The sequence below is a fragment of the Rhinatrema bivittatum genome, chromosome 5 (genome assembly GCF_901001135.1).
Source record: "Rhinatrema bivittatum chromosome 5, aRhiBiv1.1, whole genome shotgun sequence".
Classification (NCBI taxonomy): domain Eukaryota; kingdom Metazoa; phylum Chordata; class Amphibia; order Gymnophiona; family Rhinatrematidae; genus Rhinatrema; species Rhinatrema bivittatum.
The window spans coordinates 229,561,029-229,577,714 of record NC_042619.1 but is presented as its reverse complement, the minus strand read 5'-3'; the positions used below and the strand labels follow the sequence as shown (position 1 = coordinate 229,577,714).

Here is a 16,686-nt window from a genome sequence, read left to right as displayed (position 1 = left end):
TTTTTTCCAGTTTGGCAACAAGGCAGGTTACCAGCTGACTACAATAAAAAACAGATATGGGGAGGTTCCAAATTTGTACCTGCTATGAAGGATAATTCTGTGGGCTAGTTAACTCTAATTATGGCATTTCAGCTGTCTTTTCCCAATATTATGAAAATCTATATGCTGAAGAACCCTGTAATGTTCAAGTAGTAGAGAAATATCTTTCTTCCTTAGGTCTTCCGAAGGTCTCAGAGCAACAGCTTCAATTTTTGAATGTGTCAATTTCATTGGAGGAGGTTTGCAGAATATTTTTTTCAGCTAATTTGTACTTTACTGTGGAAATTTTATAAAATGTTGAACCAAATTGCTAACACTGTTTTTTGTTTGGGTTTTTTTTAAGATTTAATTGATAAAGGTGAGTTTGTCTATGGTGCCAATAAAGCCATTATAACAGTTATCCCTAAAGTTGGTAAGAAACCTTTACAACCTCATTCTTATAGACTTATTTCGTTAATCAACTTTGATAAAGTTGTTGACAAATGGATTATCTCATATCCGTCCTGACAATAATGGAAGGTCAAGTGGGCTATGTCAAAGGTGAGAATTTGATGGTTAATGTATGAAAATTGCCTCTATTGAAAATTCTAATAAGCAGCAATAGGACTTGCTGTTAAGTTCTGTTGCCAAAATGATATCTGACAGGATCAATTGGGTATTTGTTTGAATCTTTATTTCTTTATGGGTTTAATGGGTTACTTTCTAAAGCTTTCTGCCCTCCATTCTTCTCCTACAGCTTTGGTTTCAGCAAATTAGAATGTATAGCAGTGAATGATGACAGACTTAATTGGCATCTCAGAGACATGGTGGAAAGAGAATAACCAATGGGACAGTGCTATACCAGGGTACAAATTATATCGCAATGACTGAGAGGAGCACTCGGGAGGAGGTGTGGCGCTTTATGTCCGGGATGGCTTAGAGTCCAACAGGATAAACATCCTGCATGAGACTAAATACAAAATTGAATCTTTATGGGTAGAAATCCCTTGTGTGTCGGGGAAGACTATAGTGATAGGGGTATACTACCGTCCACCTGGTCAAGATGGTGAGACGGACAGTGAAATGCTAAGAAATTAGGGAAGCTAACCAAATTGGTAGTGCAGTAATCATGGGAGATTTCAATTACCCCAATACTGACTGGGTAAATGTATCATCGGGTCACGCTAGAGAGATAACGTTCCTGGATGGAATAAATGACAGCTTTATGGAGCAATTGGTTCAGGAACCGACGAGAGAGGGAGCAATTTTAGATCTAATTCTCAGTGGAGCACAGGACTTGGTGAGGGAGGTAACGGTGGTGGGGCCGCTTGGCAATAGTGATCATAATATGATCAAATTTGATTTAATGACTGGAAGAGGAACAGTGTGCAAATCCAAGGCTCTCGTGCTAAACTTTCAGAAGGGAAACTTTGATAAAATGAGAAAAATTGTTAGAAAAAAACTGAAAGGAGCAGCTACAAAAGTAAAAAATGTCCAAGAGGTGTGTCATTGTTAAAAAATACCATTCTAGAAGCACAGTCTAGATGTATTCCACACATTAAGAAAGGTGGATAGAAGGCAAAACGATTACCGGCATGGTTAAAAGGGGAGGTGAAAGAAGCTATTTTAGCTAAAAGATCTTCATTCAAAAATTGGAAGAAGGATCCAACAGAAGAAAATAGGATAAAGCATAAACATTGGCAAGTTAAATGTAAGACATTGATAAGACAGGCTAAGAGAGAATTTGAAAATAAGTTGGCTGTAGAGGCAAAAACTCACAGTAAAAACTTTTTAAATATATCCAAAGCAGAAAAGCCTGTGAGGGAGTCAGTTGGACCATTAGATGATCGAGGGCTTAAAGGGACACTTAGAGAAGATAAGGCCATCGCAGAAAGATTAAATGATTTCTTTGCTTCGCTGTTTACTGAAGAGGATGTTGAGGAGGTACCCGTAATGGAGAAGGTTTTCATGGGTAATGATTCAGATGGACTGAATCAAATCACTGTGAACCTAGAAGATGTGGTAGGCATGATTGACAAACTGAAGAGTAGTAAATCACCCGGACCAGATGGTATACACCCCAGAATTCTGAAGGAACTAAAAAATGAAATTTCAGATCTATTAGTAAAAATTTGTAACCTATCATTAAAATCATCCATTGTACCTGAAGACTGGAGGATAGCAAATGTAACCCCAATATTTAAAAAGGGCTCCAGGGGCGATCCGGGAAACTACAGACGGGTTAGCCTGACTTCAGTGCCAGGAAAAATAGTGGAAAGTGTTCTTAACATCAAAATCACAGAACATATAGAAAGACATGGTTTAATGGAACAAAGTCAGCATGGCTTTACCCAGGGCAAGTCTTGCCTCACAAATCTGCTTCACTTTTTTGAAGGAGTTAATAAACATGTGGATAAAGGTGAACCGGTAGATATAGTATACTTGGATTTTCAGAAGGCATTTGACAAAGTTCCTCATGAGAGGCTTCTAGGAAAAGTAAAAAGTCATGAGATAGGTGGCGATGTCCTTTCATAGATTGCAAACTGGCTAAAAGACAGGAAACAGAGAGTAGGATTAAATGGGCAATTTTCTCAGTGGAAATGAGGAGTACCTCAGGGATCTGTATTGGGACCCTTACTTTTCAATATATTTATAAATGATCTGGAAAGAAATACGACGAGTGAGATAACTAAATTTGCAGATGACACAAAATTGTTCAGAGTAGTTAAATCACAAGCAGATTGTGATAAATTGCAGGAAGACCTTGTGAGACTGGAAAATTGGGCATCCAAATGGCAGATGAAATTTAATGTGGATAAGTGCAAGGTGATGCATATAGGGAAAAATAACCCATGCTATAATTACACAATGTGGAGTTCCATATTAGGTGCTACAACCCAAGAAAGAGATCTAGGTGTCATAGTGGATAACACATTGAAATCGTCGGTTCAGTGTGCTGCGGCAGTCAAAAAAGCAAACAGAATGTTGGGAATTATTAGAAAGGGAATGGTGAATAAAACAGAAAATGTCATAATGCCTCTGCATCGCTCCATGGTGAGACCGCACCTTGAATACTGTGTACAGTTCTGGTCGCCGCATCTCAAAAAAGATATAATTGCGATGGAGAAGGTACAGAGAAGGGCTACCAAAATGATAAGGGGAATGGAACAACTCCCCTATGAGGAAAGACTAAAGAGGTTAGGACTTTTCAGCTTGGAGAAGAGACGACTGAGGGGGGATATGATAGATGTGTTTAAAATCATGAGAGGTCTAGAACGGGTAGATGTGAATCGGTTATTTACTCTTTCGGATAGTAGAAAGACTAGGGGGCACTCCATGAAGTTAGCATGGGGCACATTTAAAACTAATCGGAGAAAGTTCTTTTTTACTCAACGCACAATTAAACTCTGGAATTTGTTGCCAGAGGATGTGGTTAGTGCAGTTAGTATAGCTGTGTTTAAAAAAGGATTGGATAAGTTCTTGGAGGAGAAGTCCATTACCTGCTATTAAGTTCACCTAGAGAATAATCACTGCCATTAGCAATGGTAACATGGAATAGACTTAGTTTTTGGGTACTTGCCAGGTTCTTGTGGCCTGGATTGGCCACTTTTGGAAGCAGGATGCTGGGCTTGATGGACCCTTGGTCTGACCCAGTATGGCATTTTCTTATGTTCTTATGCAATATAACGGTAGTCTTACTGCGAACAGGCACTAGACATGGTTGTCCTCTTTCTCCACTAGGTTTTTTTTTTTGTCATCTCTTGACTCTTTCTTATGAATCTTTAATAATCATGCCAATATTCGCAGAATCCTGCTGGGCAAAACCACATTTAAATTGGCCACTTTTGCAAATGACATTCTCAAACATATAATCTTGAGTCTCTCCCTAAAGTTCCAGAGATATGAGGTGGTGTCTGGTCTAAACCTGAACTTGAATAAGTAAGAGGGGACTTTTTTTTTTTTTTTTTGTAAGTGGGAAGGTCAATTCCTATTTAAGTGGTCTAAACATTTTCTTAAATATGTAGGAGTATTCATTTGTAGAGACCTTAATTTTACAGTAAAAAGTTAACATTTCTAATTTGCTGAATATTACTGAAAAGATTTTGCAGACTTGGGTTTCCTTCTCCTCATCACTGATAGAGAGGATTTAATTCTTTAAAATAGTTTTGTTACCCAAACATCTGCTTCCAGTTTAACACTCTCTTATTTGATTGAATGCTATGTTCTTAAATTATGGAGGACATTTCTTTGGCCAAAAAAGACATATTTCAATAAAAAATATGAAGAAGCCATAGGCTGGGGGGAGGACTAGATTGCCTAATTTAGAGTTCTATAACTGAGCAGTTAATCATATTGATGACTGACTCATCTCTACTACCCACTATACTCCCATAAGCATGAAGATAGATTTAATGTACTCTTTATCCTTACGAAATGCCTTGCATACTGTTTCCAGTATGTTTCCAGACCAGGTCCAGTCTAGCATATTGGTTCAGCCTCTACTGAAATCCTGGAAATGGTTTTATAAGCATTTGAGACTCCAACATAAGCACTCTCCTTTCTTGCTTATTCTAGGGAATCTAAGTTTTCCTCCAGGTATGTCTCAGGGTGTCTTATGGGTAGATGAGGAAGAGGTTGCTGGTTCTATCCCAATTAATTGATTGTCAAGGTAAAGTTCTCTCCTTTCAGGCTTTGCAGGAGTCTTCTGAGTTGATTCAAGACTTATAGCTATTTACAATCTAGACATTATGTTCAAAGTCTAGATTCCTCCTTATTTGTCTCTGAGAAGTGGTCTAATGCAGTGGTCCCTAACCCTGTCCTGGGGGTCCACCAGCCAGTCGGGTTTTCAGGATATCCACAATAAATATGCATGAGAGAAAATTTGCATGTTATGGAGGCAGTGCATGCAAATGTTCTCTTATGCATATTCATTGTGGATATCCTGAAAACTCGACTGGCAGGTGGGGCCCCCAGGACAGGGTTGGGGACCACTGGTCTAATGTATTGGACATCTGATGTTCAGGAGCAAGAGTGCCCCTCATCAATTCTACATAAATTACTGAAATATACAGACTTTCAAATACATTTTCAAACTATTAAATAAGTGGCAGCAAGACTTAATTTACACTGAATTTTCTTGTTTTATTAATTCCTTATCAATAAATACTGTGCAGCGTGAAACTCGATATAAGTTTTTTATTTGCTTTTACATTTCACAACATAGAGCCTATCTGGCCAAGATTGCAAATACTGAGCTATGCCTGAAATGCTCTGCACAACCTAGAACTTTAAGACATACCTTTTAGACTTTTATGGGGAGGGTACTAGGTTTTACTATCATGGAGTGCGAGTCCTTGGGCTGTGGCATAGGTGATACTACTCAGCATGTGAGCACAGACTAGGTCTGCGCTAAAAACAGACAGTCACACTCCTGGCTGGGGCAAAGAAGAGGTTTCACCTATACCAGCCTCTTCCCCTGCAGGTTGAGCCTTTGAGTTCTGAGGCCGGCAGGATTTAGGAGAAGATTCACAGCCAGAGGAGTGGTCCCAAGTCAGGGCAGGCAGTGGTCAGACAGTGTCAGTATCTGGGCAAAGGTCAAGCAAGCAGCGATCAAGGCAGAGTCTGTATCCAGGCAGGTGACAGCCATCAAAGCAGAATCAGTATCCAGGCAGAAGTGAGGGCAAGAAACAAAAAAAAAAGGGCAGTACTGGAACGAGGCAGGAATAAGGCAGGGTCAAGGAAGAAGCAGGAACAAGACAGACATGATCAGGTAGTAACAAACACCAGCAAAGCAAAGGAGGACATTTTGATGAGGCATCAGAAAGCTGTGGAAGTGAGGTTTAATTGTCTAGCCAGTTAACATCAGGAACATTTCCTGCCACAGAGCCTTCATATGCTGGAGGCACATTCCATCATCTGGGATAGCGTCAGAGGCACATCATCTGGGATAGCGTCTGAGGCACATCATCTGGGATAGCGTCTGAGGTCGTGGCATCCTGTGGCCTGGCATTGTTTGGGAGCAGCAGTGGACAGGGGGTAAGTGTGGCCAGCCATATCATGGTGACCACAGTCGACCAAGCATTACATTTAGCATTCCATGCAATCCCACATTGTTTGATGATTTTTCTTCCTCTCTTCCAGGGAATAAATATATTAAATTGTGGTTAAGGAAAAGATCTTTTCTTGTAAAGAGAACTATCCATTTCTGTAGGACTTCTCACACATTATTTCATTTACTGGAGAAACACGTTATGTGCTTCAGTTTTGAAAGAGAAATTTGGAAAATAGTGGGCTCTCTTAAATGGAAATAAAAAATGTATGCACATTTGAATTCCATATCTAAACTTTCTACCTCACAGGCAAGCTGCCATATTTTGACTGCCTTGATAAATCTTTTGTAGTTTAAATCACTGTCTCTTATTTTACATGAAAAAAACCTTGCATGTATTTTGTATTCACTTTTCATGCTGATGCTGATTGTGGGTAGGTGTGGGAGAAGTGCATATTTTTATTATTTCTGGAAATGCTTCGCATTTATTCTTGACACAGAATGCTCAGAAAAACTGTGTATCAAGTTGGTTGTACTTATTGTTGCAATGTCAATAAAAATATTTAAACATAATTCAGAGCTGCAGAGTTTGCATTAAAAAAAAACGTATCTAAAATATATTTAGACTGGTTTCAACTTACCACTGAAATGCATTGTAATGGAAGTACACCAAACCAAGGCCATAGAGAAAGGCAGCATTCTATAAAAGAAACAAAGTTTTCAACTGGTATTATATGCACACGAAACTGTTTGAAACTTTTTCATCAAAATACTTATCCAGACATAAAAAAAAGTTTCTTCTGACCTAGAAATTAGAAAAAGATAGGTCTTGTGCGCTAAAAAAAATAAAACTAAATTGATGTGAGTGAAAAACTGTTCATAGAAATACAGGACTTCTGAAACCATGGTTTGGAGTATATAAGTGTAGGGGGAGGGAAAGAATGCTGGGCAAAGTCCCAGAAGATTTTTGTTTTTTTAATTAATCAGTAATAGATTTTGAAATGTTATTTTCACTGAAGAGTGGATTTTAAAATAAGAGAAAGTGCTCTACCACCCCATCATATCCCAAAAAGAATAACATTCTTGTATTACTTTTGTCTTGTTTTTTGTTTTTATTTAACACATTTTCAAGCAAAACATTTGGTACAGAAAATAGATTTATTTCTGTTTTCAACATCTATTAAGAAAATACAATTTAATAATAGTTGCCCATTTCACTAATTAAGACCAACAAACTGAAGAGAACGTAGAAACTAATCAAAGAAAAGTTACTTACCCATACTACCACCACTAAAACACATAAGAGCCTGCTAAACAGAAGCCAAACATAGGGCAAAAGAGACTTGGGTGATTTCATTTATTAAGACAATGGTTAAAAATTAATGAAGCTATAAGCAGGACAATCAGGGGTTAAAGATTTAAAAGCAGCCTCAAAAAAGGTATTTTTAGACAAGATTTAAACAAGTCAAGAGAGGGAGCATGATGCCCCAAGCTCAGGAAGTCTGTTCCAAGCATATGGTGCAGCCAGGTGGAAAGCACAAAATTAGGAACTGGCGATAGAGAAGGGCAATGATAGGAGTAACTGACTTGATAAGCAGTGTGCATGAGGAGTATAGAGAGAGAAGAGAGGAGAGGTAGAGAAAAGCTGCAGAGTAAAGGCTGTTCACTCCTGGGGAAATTCTGCACTACTGCGGAATGCAGAATTTGCGCAGAATTCCTCCTTCGCGCAGATTTCTTCCCCCGCCGCAGTTCCTGCAGATTTTAGCACCGCCGCGCAGATCCTCCCTCACCGGAAATGGATAAAAAAGAACCGGAAGCATGCCGCACACGAACAGCAGCCAATCCAAGACAGCGACGTCAGGTGGCACATGGAGAGTGGGGGCATCGCATAGCAGCACAGCACCGGCAGCTCGAGGAGCAAGCAGCAAGGAGGAGAAGAGGGAGAGAGAGAAGGGAGGGGAACAGAGGAGAGGGGGAAAGAGAAAGAGAGAAGGGGGAAGGGGGAAGGGGAAAAGAGGAGAAGAGGGAGAGAGAGAAGGGAGGGGAAGTCAGGTGGCGCGCGGAGAGTGGGGGCATCGCAGCATGGCACCAGCGACTCAAGGTAAGCAAGCAAGGAGGAGAAGAGGGAAGAAGAGAGAGAGAAGGGAGGGGGACAGAGGGAAGGGGGAAAGAGAAAGAAGGGGGGAGGGGGAAAGATGGGCTAAAGAAGAGACCCAGGCCCTGGCCCTGTGAGTGTATGTTTGAGCCCTTGTGTTTGTTGTGAGTCAGTGGGTAGGTGTTTTCCTGGGAGTCTGTATGTGCAGGTGGGGGGGGGGGAGAGAGTTGTATGTGGGGAGACAGAACATGTGTGTGACAGATGGCATGTGAGAGAAAGCATTTGTCTGATATCATGTAAGAGAGACAGTGAGCATGGATACTCAGGTGGAGAGGTTAGCAACAACTGCAGCAGTCCCTGCCAACTTGGCTCATCTGCCAGCAGCAGCAATTGGCTCTTCTGCCAGCAGTGTCAAGTTGCCAGGGACTGGATTGCACTGAAATGCAGAAGAATTTGCAAAAAATATTGTGTTATTTTGAAAAATAAATGTGCAGAATTTTGCAGAATTCAGAAAATGTGTGCGCAGAATTTTCAATTTCTTTGCGCAGAATCCCCCCAGGAGTAGCTGTTGTAGGTAAGAGGCACTTGAACCGTATGCGGGAACAAACAGAGAGGCAATGTAGCAACTTGAGAAGCGGGGTTAAATGGGTATAGCAACTTTGGCGAAAGACATCACACAGCTGAATTTTGGATAGATTGTAATGGAGAGAGTGTCTCACTGGTTGACCTGTGAGGAAAAGGTTGCAATAGTCTATGCAAGAAGTGATGAAAGAGTGGTTAAGGTTTCTGATATAGAGTTGAAAAAAGTAGGGACATATTTTGGTAATGTGTTAGAGAAAAAGCAAATTTGCTTACCATAAACTGTGTTTTCCGTAGATAGCAGGATGAATTAGCCATGATGTCTGGGACATCCTCCTGGCAGCCGAAGGCAGAAAAATCTCCCCACAGATATAGAGAGTTTTGCTCTGCCCACCCGATCCTGCTCGATTACACGAGTTGCTCAGTTGATAGAAAAGAATGTACGAGCAGCAAACAGAGAAGAAACACAGGTAAAGATAGAAACGAGTAAAGGGCTGTCCAGAGAGGAGGGTGGGATCGCATAGCTAATTCATCATATCTATGAAACACCGTTTACGGTAAGCACACTTGCTTCCCGATAAGCAGGTTGAATTAGGCGTGTTGTCTGGGAGTCCCCAGATAATGGTTTCTTGAGCACACTGTGACTGACCTTTGTCTTTGGCATGGGTTAAGCGGTTTCATATGTGAAAAACCTCTCTCACTGGTGAACAGCTCTATGTTTATTTGCATAGTGCAGTGTCGCCTCACCCATTGCTGCATCTGATCTTGTCTGTTGCTGGAGGCAATAATAGGATATGAAGGTACGAAGAGAGGACCAAGTAGCTGCTTTGCATATGTCCAGAATTGGTATGTCTCGAAAGTGAGCTACAGAAACCACTGTGGCTCTTACTCCATCTGGAAGTCAATCCAGATGAGTTCAGTAGCAGAAATAAATACACTGGAATAACCAGTTCGCTAGTGTCTTTTTAGCAACCAGTAAGCCTGGTACATTTGGGTTGATAGAGATGAAGAGCTGAGAATAATGTTTAGGGGACTGAGTCCTCTGTATGTAATAAGCCAGGGCTCTTTTGTAGTCTAAGGTGTGAAGGATCCTCTCTCTGTCCGTCGCATGTGGTTTTGGGAAAAAAGTTGGTAAGGTAATTGTTTAAGTGAAAGGCTGAGATCACCTTGGGGGAGAAAGGACGGGTGGGTCCATAAGGTGACTTTCATGGTAGAATTGCAAATAATGGGGATATTGAACTATTGCCTGAAGCTCGCTCACCCATCTTGCTGAAGTAATAGCCACCAGGAATAATACCTTCCATGGCGACGGAGTGCAATGGCTCGAACAGCGGATGCATGAGTTTTTCTAACACCAGGTTGATATTCCACGGAATCGCCAGTTTGGTAATCAGGGACCGGTAGTCTAATAGCATCCTTCATGAAACAGGACACAGAATGTGCTAAGATTGATTTTCCACACTTGGAGTGATGATATGTTGTTATAGCGCTGAGATGCACTCTAATGGAAGACACCACTAGGCCAGAGGAGTATAATGTATGTAGATACTGAAATAATTGTTCTGGGGAATTTGCGAGCTGGTCTATTGATACTATTGTGCACCAATTTGACTACCTGTGCCACTTGCCCACATAGTTCTTTCTTGTAGATGGTTTCTTAGCAGATATTAGGGTATCTTCAAAATCAGCATGGAGGAGATGACTTAACACCTCCCTTTCAACCTTCAAGCTGTCAGATGCAGAGAGGAGTGTAGCAGATGGAGTGTGCCCCCTTCCTGCAACAGTAGTTCTTCGTTTCTTAAGGGAATTGGTGGTCGAATTGATAGTTGTATGAAGTAAGCATACCATGGTTATCTGGGCCATGCTTGTGCAATGAGGATGAGATCTGATTAGTCTGCAGTGCACTTTTGGATCACTCGCCTTATCAGAGGTATCAGCAGGTATGCGTAGAACAGGTTCTCCATCCAGGGCACAAGAAACGCATCTTGGGTGATTCTGCATGTGCTCTGGTACAGAAAGCAAAAGTTCAGCAGTTTTGTATTGGTTTCTGTTGCAAAGAGGACCATGCAGGGTGCTCCCCACTTCCGGAATAGCAGGTTCCCCTCCTTTTGGTTCAATGCCCACTTGTGGGGGTGAAAAATCCTGCTAAGTCTGTCTGCCTCCATGTTTTTGATATCCGGAAGATATGTTGCTTGCAATTCGATGGAGTGGCTTATTGCCCATTCCAGGATTAGCACTGCTTCCTTGCAAAGTATCTTGGAACTGGACCCTCCTTCCTTGTTTATATAAAATATGGCTACTTGGTTGTCCATGTAAATCATTACCCTCTTTCCTGTAAGGAGAGGAGAGAAGGTGTAGACTGCATTTTTTTTATAGCTCTTAGCTCTAATAAGTTGTTCTGGAGGGTTCTCTCCCATAGATACTAGATCCCTTGCATCTTTAGGTGCAGCATGTGCACTTTCCAACCCTTTGTGGATGCATCTGTTGTCATAGCAATTTGATGCACCAGGGTTTGAAATGATGCTCCTGTTTCTAGAACTTTGGGAGGGGGGGGGGGGGGGGGAGCGGATAGCCTCCAGTTTATGTCCGAGATCATTGACTGAGACATGACAACTTACAGTGACATCAGATGGTCGTGTTGAAGACTACTGTGCCTGGAGTCCCCACTGTAGGCACCACATATGAAGACAGGTGTGTGGTACGACATATATAGCTGCTGCCATAAAACCTGGAATAGTAAGTTAAGTGCTAAGGACCGTGACTGGTTCTTCAAGGCATGAGCCAGCTCACGAAAGGTTTGGATTCTCTCCAACCGAAGGAAAGCCTTTCAGAGCTTGGTGTTTATCACCACTCCAATGAACTAAAGGATGGGTTGGGACTTGGTTGGATTTGTCATAGTTGAATATGGCTATTTACTGGCTAGCTTTTCCAATTCGCTTCAAGAGAAGTGATCCCTTAAAGAGCATCTTTGTGAGGTCTACCTTAGTGGTTGCGTCTGCTGACCAATTTCGCAGCCATAGCTGTCTTCTGGTCGCTACCACTGAGGACACTCCTCTGGCTGAGGTACAGACTAGGTCAGAGCCCACAGTCAGCTAAAAGGGCAGCGGTGGGTTCCATAAGCTCTCTGGAATTCGTCCCTGAGTCATCCACCTCCCGAGAGAGGAGCAGGCACGAACAAGCTACCAGGGCACAACACAAAACAATCTGTAAAGTCATTGCTATTGTGTCAAAGGCTTAAGGATAGACTCCATCCGCCTATCAAGCACATCCTTTAAGGCCGCTCCTCCCTCCACTGGGCTAGCTGTTCGCTTCAAAACAGCACAGACCAGCACATCCCACTTTAGGAAAACAGACTCTCTCACCACCAGATCCAGTGGGTATAGAGCTTCTAATGCTCGTCCACCTTTAAAAATCACTTCAGGGGCGTCCCATTCCTGGTCAATCACTCCTGGATGGCTTCCAGCACTGGAAAATAGCAAGAGGCTTTCCGTAGAGAAACCAAAATGGGATTCTTCTTTGGTTCTTTTAAGAGTCTGCCCCAGTAACTCCCAGCATTTTCATGGTCTGGGAAACCAGGGCCAGCCATTCATCTCTATGGAAAAAACGTAACATGGTCCAATATGGTCTAAACCAGATTTCCCCACCTTCCAAGGAATATGGATCCCCTTCTTAGTCTGTGCTGTCTGGGTCCCTGCCAGAGATATCCTTGGTGGGGCAAGGCATGTCTCGAGGCCTGCCGATAGGGCTGGGAGAGGGAGGCCTTACCAGCTGGTGTTCCGTCCGGACAGGGGCAAGCGAAGCAGGCTGCGCCTGTATGAAGGCATGAAGGCCTTGAAAAATTCCACCCAAGAGAAGGTAGCCAGGTCCATGCCTAGCCCTGAAAGTACTGGGGTAGGTACCGCTGGATTTCCCTCTCCCATGGAAGAACCAGCCCCAGGATTACTCAGATCTGGGGTACTTCCGGTTAAGGTTGTGGTTGATCAGTCCTCTAATTGGGAGGAGCCGGGCTTAGTAAAGTCTGGGGAGGCCAATTCTCCCTAGGCCTCCTAACAGTGCTGACATAAGTAAGAATCCTGGTCAGACCATCTAGCCCTAATAGGACAAGCAGCGCAGAGAGAATGACGCTTATATTTTTTTTGCTGCCGGAGCCATTAGGAACGGTAGTTGCGTGTTCAGTCGGCTTGCACTTAAAAAACATTTTTTGCACACAGATTTCAGGCACCTACACAGGCTTCAGCGAGGCGCATGCACAGCCCGTGCACCTGGCTTTACCTACATTCTGCGCCTAGAGAGTTGTGCGTGTACGTATGCTCACGATGTGCGCAGAGTTATGTGCACAGTGTGTGCACAGAGTTGGTACGCACCACACGTACCAATGCTCTATGGTGGGCAATAGAAGATGCACAAAAAATGTGTGCAAGATGGCGCCGCCGCGGCCTACCACCCGGTATGCCTACTGAGTCTAAAGCGGGACCTAGCCCACCGGGGGCCGTTCAACCCACTCAAAAGTCCACTTCCCCTTACCCCAACGGGCCCGGGAACGACGTTGGTATGGCATGCCGAGCAAGAAGACCAGAGCAACTCCAACATTACTCTCTGCATCAATGGCAGGGGGTGGCAGGAAATTTGAATCAAACAGTTACCAACAAGGGCCCTGAACTTGGTGGTCGGTGAAACAGATAAGTATGGGAAAATAAGTGTGGGAGCTTGCTGGGCAGACTGGATGGGCCAATTGGTCTTTTTCTGCAGTCATATTTCTATGTCCATGTTTCTATCGAAACCCCTCCATCATCTCTGAGAAAGGAGTTTTTTTTTTTTGTTTTTTTTTTAAACTTACCTGGGCTCAGCACTTACTAGTTGATTACTGAGACTGTCTCTGGGAGAGGCATTTGGCCGTCACTGCCACACTCTGCTTCCTGTACCTACTGCCTTTCAGCTACTTCAGCAACAAAGTCCACACCGGGAACCAGCTACTGGACCAAGGCACATCTGAGGATCTCAGAAATCACCTCAAGAATTCTCAACTGGGGGAGGGACCTTTAGGTATCACCGCAGAAGAGCGAGGCTCAATCTCGCCAATTTAAAAGTAGAATTTTTTCTTCTAAAGGGTACACGGATCCCCATAGGGAAAGCACATCCACATCTGCTAGGAGACAGAGAGATACTGAAGGACTGAGGTCACTGCAGAGGTTTATCTAGGGTGACGTCAGCTTTGAAACCTGACTCCATCTCAATCTGCTAGAGGAGAGCATATAACTCATTGGTCCTGAGTCCATCTGGCTTTTCATTAGGAAAGAATTTTTTTTCCAAGGGACTCAGCAGCACTCTGAAGGATACAAGGGATCCTTGTGGAAGGTGATTCCACAAAGAATGTGCCTCAAGGAGGAGGATTGAAACTTAAAGCTTCTTATGGAGTCATGTAAAATAGCATTGGTTAGATGGGCTGTTTTTAGCAACAGAGAAAGTGGGGTGTTTAACTGACCAGATGTATGTTAAGCTATGGGAGGATATGGTTCAAGAAGTCACAGTGGCTGGTTTTGGCCAATTAGGCATGTTTAAGGGTAACTCTAGTGAGAATGGGGAATAGTATATCCCTGTCACCCTTACCCCAGATTTAATTGGAAAGGTGTCCAGGGAATGTTATACAAAACTTGCAAAATTTAAAGGACCTATAGACGAAGGAAGGCTTGCTTCCTCCCAACCCATCAACGTGAGGTAAGGGTCAGCCCAAGTTCAGGTCAGGGTGGCATACTGGAAAAAGAAGTCACTTCCCTGGAAGATATCCAGGGGGATAAAAGAAGCTCGACCCAACAAATCCGAGCTGAGAGGAATGGTATGTGAAGGCGTGTTGCTGAAAGCCCTCCTTAAACAGTGCTGGATTAGGCATCTAGCCTGGACCACCTTAAACCCTTAAGACAAGTCAGGCAGTTCTGAGGGCGGGTCTTCAGAAAGTAAGGCAGAGGGAGAATAGGGAGGCAAGTTCCCAGGAGAAGGCAGTTCCTGTAAAACTGCTGCCCTGAAAAGCGAATGCGGTTTTGGTTAATACTGCTGTTTGAATTCTGTTATCTTCTTTGCGTTATAAACAATACTTTAAAAAGAGACGTTTGGAGTACTCTGTGTTCCATGTCTCCAGCCTAAAATTTGCTTTGCTATGTCACAAGTAATTTTCATTCAAACTCACAAAAAGTGTCCCATATATTGTTTCTGGGATAATATTTCAAATTATTAAGAGGGAAAAAACCTCCACTATCAAAAGACAATAACTTTCAGAACAAAAAATTTTTTAAGGAGGAAATGGAATGTTTCATAAATCTACAATGCATTACTGGCTTGTAATGCTATGTGTCAGTTTTAATCACGAACGTTCCACCTCCAACCTTGTAAATGATTTTTATGTGAATATCAAAGTGCGCTGAAACTTTTTTTTTTTTTTTAAAGGCACTTGTGAGACTATCACAAGCTTTTTGGCTTGTGATAGTCTCCAAAGAAATTGGTTTGTGGAGATTAGAGTATCACAAACATTGTTTTACGGTAACCTACTACCTGTCAGAAGCAGCCACTGATTCAACAGTTTCCAGGTAGCACGGGAAGTCTCACAGTTTAACAGCGTCTTACAGCACACATAGCTTCGGACAAACATGGAAAGTTTTGGAGTTTTCGACTAACAAGCGAGTGGTTACAGCAACATCTTCAAGATAAGTAATTCCGACAATTTAATATATCAATTTACATCCCCTGAAGAAAGACCTATCATGGTCAGAAACAAGGCCTTGTCGGGTGGACTTTAAATTTATTTTGTGCATGTCGGTGTTATCATCATTAGGTGGTATAACAAACTTTATACCCCATTACTCTAACTTACCACTGTTGTCTATAATTTTTTTTTTAAAAAGTTTCAGCGCACTTTGATATTCACATAAAAATCATTTACAGGGTTGGAGGTGGAACATTCGTGATTAGAACTGACACATAGCATTACAAGCCAGTAATGCATTGTAGATTTATGAAACATTCCATTTCCTCCTTAAAAATTTTTTTATTCTGAAATGGAGAAATTACTTACCTGATAATTTCGTTTTCCTTAGTGTAGACAGATGGACTCAGAACCAATGGGTATAGTGTACTCGTGCTAGCAGTTGGAGATGGATCAGATTTCAATCTGACGTCAGCCCCTAGTACATATACCCCTGCAGGAAGTGCAGATCCTCAGTATTCTTCCTTGCAAAACATTGTGGATATATGTTTGACTGACCGATTGGTTAATTTGATTAACTTGTATAACTTCGTAACTATATAAACATTATAACTTGATTAACTGGAATAATTTGAACTGGTCGATTGAGTATAGCTGGAGACCGCCAGGGAGCTCAACCGGAAAGCGTAGACACCCAGACGGGTGGAGACCTAGGTAAACGAAAGGAGGCTTACCCTTGAATCATTTGCAATACCATGCGTGACGGCAGCAAAGGGCGGGCTGCTGAGTCCATCTGTCTACACTAAGGAAAACGAAATTATCAGGTAAGTAATTTCTCCATTTCCTAGCGTGTAGCAGATGGACTCAGAACCAATGGGATGTATAAAAGCTACTTCCGAACCGGGTGGAAGGCTGCCTGTGACCCACTTAGTATTGCCCTCGCGAATGCCGTGTCCTCCCGAGCCTGAACATCCAGACGGTAGAATCTGGAGAAGGTATGGATGGAGGACCATGTCGCCGCCCTGCAGATCTCGGCAGGCGACATCATTCTTGTTTCTGCCCAGGACGCTGCCTGGGCTCTGGTTGAATGGGCCTTGACCTGTAGAGGTGGAGGTTTCCCTGCTTCTACGTAGACCGCCTTGATAACTTCCTTGATCCAGCGGGCTATGGTTGCCCGCGAGGCTGCTTCCCCTAGTCTTTTCCCGCTGTGAAGGACGAAAAGGTGGTCCGTCTTCCGTACGGGTTCTGACA

The 16,686-nt window shown here is 42.7% G+C and overlaps 1 protein-coding gene across 1 annotated transcript in view; it reads right to left on the bottom strand.

Annotated features, from left to right (window-relative positions):
• Positions 1–16,686, bottom strand: part of LOC115092515 (lysine-specific demethylase 6A-like) — a 716,945-nt gene that overhangs the window by 535,213 nt on the left and 165,046 nt on the right. Inside the window, 1 exon segment of the mRNA XM_029603412.1 lies at positions 6,709–6,767. Coding sequence (XP_029459272.1) covers positions 6,709–6,767 — 59 coding nt within the window.